The 12,025-nt window shown below is 43.3% G+C and overlaps 1 protein-coding gene across 2 annotated transcripts; it reads right to left on the bottom strand.

Annotated features, from left to right (window-relative positions):
- Positions 1 to 790: 790 nt before the first annotated feature.
- LOC123410087 (nudix hydrolase 2-like) lies at positions 791 to 4,835 on the bottom strand. Of its 2 annotated transcripts, none has more exons than XM_045102975.1 (9): positions 4,381 to 4,835; positions 3,519 to 3,751; positions 2,911 to 2,976; positions 2,442 to 2,579; positions 2,229 to 2,306; positions 2,082 to 2,132; positions 1,954 to 1,988; positions 1,420 to 1,528; positions 791 to 1,279 (listed from the first exon to the last, which is right to left on the bottom strand). In XM_045102975.1, the coding sequence occupies exons 1-9, from the start codon at positions 4,547 to 4,549 to the stop codon at positions 1,058 to 1,060; spliced, it is 1,101 nt and encodes a 366-aa protein (XP_044958910.1). In that variant the 5' UTR covers positions 4,550 to 4,835; the 3' UTR covers positions 791 to 1,057. The 2 variants fall into 2 exon arrangements, with proteins under 2 accessions (XP_044958910.1, XP_044958911.1); XM_045102976.1 differs by having other exon boundaries at positions 3,519 to 3,748.
- Between the last annotated feature and the right edge of the window lie 7,190 nt (positions 4,836 to 12,025).

Here is a 12,025-nt window from a genome sequence, read left to right as displayed (position 1 = left end):
CATGCCTGGTCAGTGGTTCGGGCGTATATAATTAAGATTTGCATGTTCGAGCCAAATTATTGCATCAGTTTAATGTATGATGTATGTTCTAACATTGAAATGACTGTTTACGTCAAGCTCTAACATCATCAATGTAATTGACGCTTTTCTGCAAGCAAACGTTTTCAGGATTGTCGGGTCCGTAAGTAATAGTGCATGAAATAATGGAGTGTAGCAATAGCTTTATTTATTTATTTTATCCATGAGCGTAGGAATCATAATTTTAAAGCTCACAATCTCACCAATGTAATTGACTCGGAAAAAAAAATATCAGACCACAATCAGAAATATATACTCGACATGCAGCAGAAAATGCTGTTCTTCGTCGGTTTCTCTGACCGGACATTTGGTTGTGGTCAAACTTTCAGGGAGAGGGAAAAAATTCACCACACTACACATTTGGTCATGGACTCACTTACGACGTTGGTCTCACTGCTCCCCCGAGACAGATGAAGAAATGGATCGAGATTCTCACCTGACTTTAGGCTGACTGACACGTGACCAGAATCAGCTAGACCGAAGTCAAGGAAAAAAACACAACACCAACCAAGATTTTACAAGCCCAATACAAAGATATACAAACACGGGTTACAAAATATCCAAACATAGGTAACACTGCAACGATTTCTCAAAAAAAAAAAAGAAAAAAAAAGGTAACACTGCAACGGTATCTCACATATGTCAACAAAGGGTAACACGGCAACGGTGTCTTGCAGAAATGGCTACAGCACAACAAGGGGAGACAAAAACAAAAGAAAAAGAATCTTCGATATATGTTCCTTTATTTGTACACTCATTCATACAAATTTGACAACACAGGTACTGCAATAATTTCTTCCTTTGTGATGTCCCAGTACAACAACTTCCGTTGCACTTCTGCTATACTATCTCTTTGTGAATCGATATAATGGTAGGAGACATGCATCATACTGTCAAAATCAGGCGTACAAGCTACCAATCGAGCAACAAAGTAACCGAGTACGAGTGCATGGACCCTTTCGTAACTCTGACTGAAGTCTCAGCTATCTTTTTGTGTACTGATGGATCCCGAGGCTTTCTCCAGGTCCCTCCTGTTCATGTAAAACAAGGATTGTTTCTCCGAGAACGCTGATTTTATGCTGATTGGTGAAAATCCTGCGTATTCCTTGTCGACCTTAGCCAGGCCGACCTCGAGAATATACTTCACGAGTTCATGTTTTTGGACGAATGGTTGTGCCGCAAATTCCTCCACCGGCATCCACTGCATTTGAGAAGCGGAGTATCAACAGAGTATTCACACACATGTAGTTAAGGTACTGAAGTAAACCAACAGAAAATGTCTACTTCTCTGAGAGTGGCATTAAACAACTTGATGGTGATGCTGATGCAGATCTAAATTACCTGAGCATCCTCAATTTCCGACTCTTGCTTAGTAATGTCAACAGAAAGTGGCCTTAGGATGCACACAAAAAATAGATCCGATTTTTCAAAATAAGCTTTGTGGCTCTGCCTGCACATTCGTAGATAGAGATACCCACATGAGAGAGACAACAGTTAGTTCATACTTCAAACTAAACATATGATTCTTGTCAAAAAAATATGTAGAGTCATTGAAATAGATCAAAAGAAAAGAAGGTTTCACTATTTAATTTCCAATTGTGTTTGCTCTGATAATACATGTTCGATTTTCACTTTTGCCTAGATTATTCTTGCTAGCACAAGGTTGTGGAGATTAGTGTCAGCAGATCTCAGTAATCTCTTTATCATCTGAAGCACATATTTTGCATGCTGTACCAGAAGGCAGCTAGCTGTCACATAAATGTATATTACCTACTAAGTTGGTATCACATTGACTTTTGCAAAAAACATGATTGTACTATGGATCTTTAAAAAATGGAGGAATGAAAAGAAAGGACAATTAGTTCCAGTTGTTACCTGAAGGCAACTACCTCGACGAATTCTGCATCAACCTAATACATAATCCAAGAAGAAAAAGAAGAGCATGAGTAGCTATAGCAGTATTCTGTCAGGATCAGTTTACCTACATGCTAATACATACATACCCCTGTCTCTTCTTTTACTTCTCTTACAACTCCAATGTTTATATCTTCCCCCTACATGAATCAAGATCTTTAAGATTATAATGAGAGAAGGTGCCAAAGAAAGATCTGTGAATAACATCTCTACATGTCTAGAGCAGAATTTTTTACTGGTTCAACAACTCCAGTTGGGAATTTCCATATACCAAGCCCCTTAAGTACACCGCTTTTTTCCTGGACAACCAATACCTGCAAAAACATTGAGTCCTTGTGATGATGCAAGATAAAGAATTTACCTATAAAGTCGATTTTAAAAGTCTAGAAAGGTGGCACACATGCATGATCATCTGAATCATTTAAATAGTGTTTTCATATATTTGGTACCTCTCTTTTGTCATTCATTACAAAAGCTCCAACGCCCACACGGTGAGTAGCATTTATAGGCAATGTATGAGGCGTGTTCGGGAGCCAGTACGCAAGCATTAGGTAAGTTTCCTCTGCATGATGGTACCAAAATCCTTCCTAAATCAAAATGAAGCAAAAATGGATTCAGAGCAAGTTAAGGAACTTTTTGTATACAAATCTGGCTTGCTATTTTATATAGTAATATAAGGATACCCTCTTATTATTTCTTTGAAAAGGGAAAAAAGAAAAGACTGTATTTAGACAGAGTTATAAATGATCACATACTGATATCAAAACCTAGAACAATTGTTATCTCCAACTAAGAAGTACATGATTCTACTAAGTATTCCAATGCACGAATAAGTTTAGCAACAAGTGAAATCAAGAATACAAAGTCATGAAACTAGTTTCCCTACCAAAGAAACATGAAATATGCGAGCTTAGTTACCTCTACTGCTGACTGAATAAGGTTGGCAAGGCTGATTGGCAATTTTATCCAGACACCTCTTATTCCCTACAATGAGAACACAAGATTGAAGTAGAATCAATGAAAAGATCAGAAGTATTTAGTGAATAGCTGGGGGCAGCTACGCATTCTAAGTCGTAACACCATCTCCTTGTGGTTGGCTGGTTGCAATGATTAATTAATTTTGATATTAATATCCACGTACACTAATCTTTGCCTATTGATGGTCTGTCTTGGGTACCATTGCGGATCCGTTAATCATAATACAAATTGAATGAGCCAGTGTTTTTAAGAAAAAGTGCTTCACCCCTTATTGATATAATTTGATCTTAGCCTTCATAGGGAGTGCATTATACAGTTGAAAATACTTAACATTAGTGATAAGTTATGAAGACCTTTGCAATCACACTTGCACATCAAACACCTTGTAGGATAATATTCATGACAAATATTTACCGACGCATTTACGGGATTCCTGCTGCCAGCGCATATACGCATGCATTTTATAGGATGATGGAGTTTTTAACAAATCATCTTACTAAAAAAGAAAAAGTATGTACTTGAGGTATGCATATGGCTGATGAAACTACCTGCTCCCTCCATTTCGACAATAAAGATTTCAAGGAAGCTGAAAAGGCTTGTGGATCCATCAGGCTCGTCATCTCAATAATGACACCTCCATGTTTGTCATACACAAACGGCAGCGGCTCCACATCCCCTCCATTCTTGGTCATTGCCGATTCGGAATCCACCCTTGTCGAATATATTGAAGCCGACATAGTTCTGCTCCCCACTCCACTTCTGCGTCTTCCACCTGCACCTACTAGATTCGAGAAAGCAAACGTTTGGACTGTCATTACAACAGATTACACACATATATATATAGCATTAAAAGTAAGCAGAACTGCACCAGATATGCAGTGTGAACGATCTTACAAATTTCAGCTCTGTTACTCTATTAACTGTAGAATGACTGGTAAACTGATAAAAGGGAAAGTGGTGTAGTAGGAGTGGTAGTGCCGCTCATCATTGACCGAGAAAGTTTCCGGTGGAAACCACAGTATTATAGCGAAAATTCCGTGGAAATCATGTGTAAAAAGCCTTTGAAAACTGTGTCCATCGCCATCCCCTTTCTTTCTCTATCACGGGCCATCGTACTTACTATCATAATTTGCCGTTTCTTTGGCCTACGCTCACGATCCGGCCTCCCAGCATCTGGGGACGGGACGCTCCACGTGTGTTGACGCCTACCACACCTATTTCGTTGGCTGCAGTTTTTACCGGATCACAAGGAACATCCCACGTGAGAGGCGAGCGCAGAATGAAAATCCAAGAGAACACGCCGGCATGATCCTGGATCGATCCGCACGGTGTCTATCGAGAGCTAAGGGGGGGGACGACCAGCCGGCGGTGGTGGATCGAGCGAGCGAGCGGGGAGAGCAGAGAACGCACCTCCGGGTCCGAGGAAGAGCGCGGCGCGGCGGGGGCGAGACGGCGCGGAGCAGACGGGGAGTTTGGCCGGCGCGGCGGAGTGGGCTTGGCCGCGGCGGCGGCGGAGGAGAAGGCGTAGCAGAGGCGCGCGCGAGGGGAGGGGGGCGGAGGAGAGCGTGTGGGCCGCCATCCTCAGCGCATATCCAGTGTCCTTTTATTACTGCGGGATCCGAGCGCGCTAGCTGTGAAACTGGAAGGGGACGGGACGGGGTCTGAATTCTGATCCCGCTGCTTTCCTTGGGTGGGATGGGAAACTGGGAACGGCCTTGTGGGCGGGGTGCCCGTGCATGCGGGCGGCGGCCGAAATGGAAGCCTCGTGCCGACGTGGGGTTTGGCAAAGATTCGAGAGCTGTCGCGCTCTCCGGCACGCCTGGGCGTGGATAGGAGTGGCCGCGGCGGCGTTTCCTGGTGGCTGGTGAGGTGGATTTCCCTTTCCCCGAGTGAAGATGCGCCTAAACCCGTTCGGCTGTTCAGAAGTCTGCAAGTTACTCCGATGGATCATCGATTTTCTGTCTACATACATACGGAGCACGTACCGTCCAAACTACTCGTAGATGATACGATGCGTTGCTTCGGGAATCGGTTGCAATATGTTTCAAGATGATCTGATTGCGTGAAATATAAATATATGAATTAATAACACTTACAACAAAATTTTAAAAATATATATGACTTATTTTATTTCATTGTTTTAGTTGTAAAATACTACTTCATCCGTTTCTAAATATAAGTCTTTTTAGAGATTTTATTAAATGACTACATACGTAGTAAAATGAATGAATGTACATTTCAAAATATGTCTATATATATCCGTATGTAGTTTTCTAGTTAAACGTCTTTAAAGACTTATATTTAGGAACGGAGGGAGTATTGAATATGAGCAGATGGTTGCATGTTTGAGGTGGGACTTAGAGTATTTACAGCTGAATGATACGTCTCCAACGTATCTACTTTTCCAAACTATTTTGTCCTTGTTTGAGACTATAATTTGCATGATTTGAATGGAACTAACCTGGACTGACGCTGTTTTCAGCAGAATTGCCTTGGTGTTATTTTTGTGCAGAAATCAAAGTTCTCCAAACGTCCTGAAAATTTACGGGGAGCAGTTTTGGAAAATATCAAAAATATCTGCGCCAAGTTCCATCTCAGGGGGTGGACCAGTGGGCCACAAGCCCCTGCTCCGCCACCACCCCCTGGTGGCGGTGGGCAGGCTTGTGGGGCCCACAGGCACCTGCCGCCCCCAACTCCAGCTCTATAAGTTGTCTTTCGTCCCAGAAAAAATAAAAAGAGAAGTTTTCGTCGTGTTTTCGATACGGAGGCGCCGCCACCACCTGTTCTTCATCTGGAGGGCAGATCTGAAGTCCGTCTTGGGCTCCGGAGAGGGGAAATCGTCGCCATTGTCATCATCAACCTTCTTCCCTCTCCAATTCCATGAAGCTCTTCGTCGTTCATGAGTAATCTATTCGTAGGCTCGCTAGGCGGTGATGAGTAGGATGAGATCTATCATGTAATCGAGTTAGTTTTGATGGGGATTGATCCCTAGTATCCACTATGTTCTGAGATTGATGTTGCTACTACTTTGCCATGCTTAATGCTTGTCACTAGGGTCCGAGTGCCATGTTTTCAGATCTGAAATTATTATGTTGTCACCAATATATGTGTGTTTTAGATCTGATCTTGCAAGTTGTAGTTACCTACTATGTGTTATGATTCGGCAACCCCGGAGTGACAATAACCGGAACCACTCCCGGTGATGACCATAGTTTGAGGAGTTCATGTGTTCACCAAGTGCTAATGCGTTGGTCCGGTTCTTTATTAAAAGGAGAACCTTAATATCCTGTAGTATCCTTTTGGACCCCGCTGCCACAAGAGGGATGGACAATAGATGGCATGCAAGTTCTTTTCCCTAAGCACGTATGACGACACCCGTAATGCATGCCTACATCACATTGACGAACGGGAGCTAGCCACATATCTCTCCGTGTTATAGCTGTTGCATGATGAATATCATCCAAAAAAATCACCGACCCATTGCCTACGAGTTTGTCCTACCACTGTTGTTACTTGTTTTGGTCTGCTGCTGCTGCTACTACTGTTGCTACTGATGTTACTTGTCTTGCTCTGCTGCTACTGTTTCTATTACTATCGCTTGCTACTGTTGCTACTTGCTACTGCTGTCACTACTGTTGTTCCTTGCCGCTGCTATTGCTCGTTACACTGCCATTACTTGCTACTTTGCTGTTACTACTGTGCTTGCAGATACTAATCTTTCAGGTGTGGTTGAATCCGACAAATTCAGCTGCTAATACTTGAGAGTATACTCTCACCTCCTGACGGGCTTATCAACAAATTGGGTCGAATACTCTACCCTCGAAAACTACTGCAAACCCACGCGCTGGTGGGCCGTCAACAACATTCTTCTAGTTTCCTTACTAGGGAGTGCTATCAGCATTCTTCTGGTGCCGTTGCAGGAGAAGATTTTTTGTTATAAGCATTCGTCTAGCTAACGCCAGAGACTGCACGATCACTGAACTCCTCATACACCCCTGAAAAGTCCGGACACGCCGTTCGACCATCGATTAGTCATAAAAAATTGTCCAAACGAACTTTTCAAACCGGCCTCAAATATCCGGACTCACCTGCACCCATCATATTCAGTCCAAATATGGGGCGGATATGGGTGAGCCCGGACGCGTTCGGGCACGCCCGTCACGTCGCGGCCGACATCCCGACCCCACCACAAATTGCATCAAATCCACCTGTCAGAACTGTCGGGTCCATTTCATGTTTTCATGTCTTCTTCCTCCTCGCGTCGTCCGTGTCGCAGCTCCGCCGCCGTTCCTAGCCTCTGCCTCTCTAGCTCTGTCAGTGGAGTCTTCTGTCCCATCCTTGCCGCGGAGGACGTCGGCGGCGGCCTGGAAGACACTGCGGTACGTCCAGCAACTATGTGGCTCCGCCTTGCGCTGGATGTGTTCGACACAATGTCTGTCCGTATTTTTTTGTTAATTTTTTAGGGGTAACAATGCATTTCGATGCTTCGTTCGGCAAGGAGAATGGACTGATGGAGTTTAATCAAATGATTCAAGATGAGTTCTTCGATTCATCAGATTCGGACAAAGAAGCGGACATGATCATGCTCATGACCATGCAAGTGGAAATGGACCAACAAGTGGAGGATATTCTCAATTTCAAGGGCTCAATCAAAGGAAGAAGAGTGGTCAATCGGGATAGGGTATCCGTAGCAAAGTTACTGCAGAAAGATTACCATGCTCCGAACCCAACTTTCCCGGATCATCCATGGTTTCATTGTCGTTTTCGCATGCGAAAACCATTGTTTTTGCGCATTGTGGGCGCAGTGGAGGCACACGATGACTACTTCAAGCTCACCAGGGATTGCTATGGTAAACTCTATTTGTATGCCAAATAGAAATACACGGCTGTTGTGAGAATACTTGCACTTGGTACCGCGGTAGATGCCGTTGGTGAGATGGTCAGGATGGGGGATAACACATGCCTGAAGACTACTGTCAAGTTTGTCGTGATGTGGTCGAGGTGTTTGGAGCAGAGTATCTGAGAGAACCAGATGTGCAGGACACAGAGAAGTTGTTGGATATTGGAGAGGCTAGAGGGTTTCCAAGAATGCTCGAATCAATTGATTGCATGCATTGGCAGTGGAAGAACTGCCCCGAAGGTTTGCGAGGAATGTATCAAGGTCACACTAGAGAGGCCACTATCATACTAGAAGCGATGGCATCACATGACTTATGGATATGGCATGCTTTCTTTGGAATCCGAGGTTCTTGATGGGGATATATACCTAGGGTAGGGTCACAGGCCTGGCCTGAAAGTCCTACCCAAGGGTACCTCATTATTAGGCCAAGGACAGAAGATTCCGACAGAATGGACATGGCACCTAAAAAGTCATGCGGTACACAAACACTCGAACTACATTCCCATTCACTTGATGACATGTATCCACTCGGAATGGTTCCATTCGACATTGAAGACCAGAAGTCGCCCTACAAAGGCCAACGGACATACGTTAGGCCAATGGTCTTTAATAACACTTATTACTTGCATACGTTATCAGTAACGTATATCTTTAACTCATATTGATCGAGCCCTTAGATGTTGAGGCCTTGATGAGGGGTAGTTGTTGACGTGCAACTATTCCTGACTTGATGCCTCCACGGCAAAAGAGTCAGAAAAGAGCTGCTCCCAATTGCTCAACAATTAGAAATTGCCTTGCAATAGCCCACCAGCGCGTGGGATCGAGGCAGTTTTCGAGGGTAGAGTATTCAATCCAAATTTGTTGGTTCGCGCGACGGGAAGTGAAAGAATATTCTCAAGTATTAGCAGCTGAATGTGTCAGATTCAACCACACCTGAAAGACTAGTATGTGCAAGCAAAGTGTCAACAGCAAAGTAGTATGATAACAACGGTGCCAGAAACGATCTGTTGACGGCAGACTATTCCTAACTGTTGTATCAATGGCGCCAGAAAAGTATAGTGGCAGGTAGCAGCAGTGTAACGAGTAACATCAGTGGCAAGGAACAGCAGTAGTGATAGCAAAAGCAAGTAGCAACAGTAGCAAGTAACAGCAACAGCAAGTAACAGTAGTGGCAGCAGCAGCAGGACAAAGCAAGTAATAGTAGCAGCAAGTAACAGTAGCAGCAACATTAGTAACAGCAGCAGAGCAAAACAAGTAACATCAGTAGTGGGACAAACTCGTAGGGAATGGGTCGGTGACTTGTTGGATGACATTCATCATGCAACAGTTATAACACACAGAGATATGTGGCTAGCTCCCGTTCGTCAATGTGATGTAGGCATGCATTCCGTGTGTCGTCATACGTGCTTAGGGAAAAGAACTTGCATGACATCTATTGTCCATCCCTCTCGTGGCAGCAAGGTCCAAAAGGATACTACAGGATATTAAGGTTCTCCTTTTAATAAAGAACCGGACCAACGCATTAGCACTTGGTGAACACATGAACTCCTCAAACTATGGTCATCACCGGGAGTGGTTCCGGTTATTGTCACTCCGGGGTTGCCGGATCATAACACATAGTAGGTAACTACAACTTGCAAGATCAGATCTAAAACACACATATATTGGTGACAACATAATAATTTCAGATCTGAAATCATGGCACTCGGGCCCTAGTGACAAGCATTAAGCATGGCAAAGTTGTAGCAACATCAATCTCAGAACATAGTGGATACTAGGGATCAATCCCCGTCAAAACTAACTCGATTACATGATAGATCTCATCCTACTCATCACCGCCCAGCGATCCTATGAATAGATTACTCACGAACGATGAAGAGCTTCATGGAATTGGACAGGGAAGAAGGTTGATGATGACGATGGCGACGATTTCCTTGATCCGGAGCCCAAAACGGACTCCAGATCTGCCCTCCAGATGAAGAATGGGATGTGGCAGCGCCTCTGGATCGTGAAACACGACGAAATCTTCTCTCTTGATTTTTTCCGGGACGAAAGGGAATAAATAGCGCTGGAATTGGGGGCGGTAGAGCCACGTGTGCCCCACAAGCTTGGTAGCCGCCGCCAGGGGGAGGCCGCGGCTACAAGGCTTGTGGCCCACTGGCCCGTCCCCTCCGGTGGATCTTTACGCAGGTATTTTTCATATTTTCCAAAAATATTCTCCGTAAATTTTCAGCACGTTCCGAGAACTTTCATTTCTGCACAAAAACAACACCTTGGCAATTCTGCTGAAAACAACGTTAGTCCGGGTTAGTTCCATTCAAATCATGTAAATTAGAGTCCAAGACAAGGGCAAAAGAGTTTGGAAAAGTAGATATGATGGAGACGTATCAACTCCCTCAAGCTTAACACCTTGCTTGTCCTCAAGCAACTCAGTTGACAAACTGAAAGAGAAAGAAAAACTTTGACAAACTCTGTTTGATCTTGTTGTTGCAACTATGTCTAACTCATAACCAGAATTTCAGCAAGATCACAAGTTAACCACATAAGCAAGTGACACATAGGTCTCACCGTAAACTAATATCAATGGCATAATCAGCTAGCGAGCAAATAATAATGAGCTTCATATACCAACAATTCAATCAAAACAAGCATGAAGCAATATGAATAGGTGGTATCTCGCTAGCTCTTTCTGAGACCGCAAAACATAAATGCAGAGCACTTTCAAAGATCAAGGGATGACTAAACATTTTAATTCATAGCAACGGAGATCCAATCATAGTCATACTCAATATCAATCAAAAGCAAAGCATAAAAATGAAAGAGGTGCTCTCTAATTGGTGCTTATACAAGAGGAGGATGACTCAACAGGAAAATAAATAGACAGACCCTTCGCAGAGGGAAGCATTGATTTGCAGAGGTGTCAGAGCTCAAGCTTTGAAAACAGAGATAATAATTTTGGGTGGCATGCTTTCATTGTCAACGCAATGACCAAGAGTTCTCAATATCTTCCACGCTACACATGCCATAGGCGGTTCCCAAACAGAAAAGTAAAGTTTTAACTCCCCCACCACCAATCAATCACACTCCACGACTAGCCGAGTCTTCGGGTACCGTCCATACTAACATCAATCCGGGGGGAGTCTTGTTTTACAGTTATGTTTTCGATTTAAGCGTGGAACTGGGCATTCCAATTACCGGCCCCTTTCTCGTGAATGACAGTGAATAAACACATGTCGAGGATAACACGCCTAACATGGAAGATATCAATAGCCCCCTGTCACCACATGAGAGGTTCGGGCATGCAAAACAGATTATTTCTTGAAGGTTTAGAGAATGTCACATGCAAATTTACTTGGAACGGCAAGTAGATATCGCAAATAGGTAGGTATGGTGGAATCTCATGGAAAAAACTTTTGGGTTTATGGAAGTGGATGCACAAGCAGTATTCCGCTTAGTACAAGTGAAGGCTAGCAAAAGACTGGGAAGCGACCAACTAGAGAGCGACAACAGTCATCAAGATGCAATGAGTTTGACTAACATTGAGTGCAAGCATGAGCAGGATATAAATCACCACGAATACGAACATCATAGAGGCTATGTTGATTTTGTTTCAACTACATGCATGAACATGCGCCAAGTCAAGCCACTTGAATCATTCAAAGGAGAATATCATCCTATCATACTACATCATAGTCATCTCAAAATCTATGTTGGCATTCAAGACAAACCATTATAAGCTCTCAGCTAATTAAGCATGACATCAGAAAATATGATCTCTAAGTTGTCATTGCAAACATGGTTCTCTCACAACAAAGCTGAATCTGGGACGACAAGCTAGTCATATTTACAAAAACAAAATAGATAGAGTTCATACCAGCTTTTCCAGTCTCAGTCAATTCATCATATATCATCATTATTGCCTTTTACTTGCACGATCGAACGATGTGAACAATAATAAGAGTGCTCGTGCATTGGACTAAGCTGAAATCTGCAGGCAAACACAAAGGAGAAGACAAAGTAATACGGGTCTTTAACAAATGAACAGGTATGCATGCAAGAGCCACTAAACATTCTAACCATGGTCTTCTACCTTGACTCAAAGAAAAAGAAAACTATTTACACGGGAAAGCTTCCAACAAGCAAAAGAAGAAAGGA

Source organism: Hordeum vulgare, chromosome 7H, assembly GCF_904849725.1.
Source record: "Hordeum vulgare subsp. vulgare chromosome 7H, MorexV3_pseudomolecules_assembly, whole genome shotgun sequence".
In the NCBI taxonomy this organism is placed as follows: Eukaryota; Viridiplantae; Streptophyta; class Magnoliopsida; order Poales; family Poaceae; genus Hordeum; species Hordeum vulgare.
Note: the sequence above shows the minus strand (reverse complement) of the source record. Positions and strands in the feature narration are given on the sequence as shown.

Bases quoted from the DNA above. Each gene is read 5' to 3' on its own strand.
- LOC123410087 (XM_045102975.1), bottom strand. From the start codon at position 4,549: ATGGCGGCCCACACGCTCTCCTCCGCCCCCCTCCCCTCGCGCGCGCCT. The intron at 1,989-2,081 runs GTATGTATGTAT...ATTATGTATTAG, and splicing joins AAGTAAAAGAAGAGACAGGG to GTTGATGCAGAATTCGTCGA. The intron at 1,280-1,419 runs GTAATTTAGATC...TCTCAAATGCAG, and splicing joins CGGAAATTGAGGATGCTCAG to TGGATGCCGGTGGAGGAATT.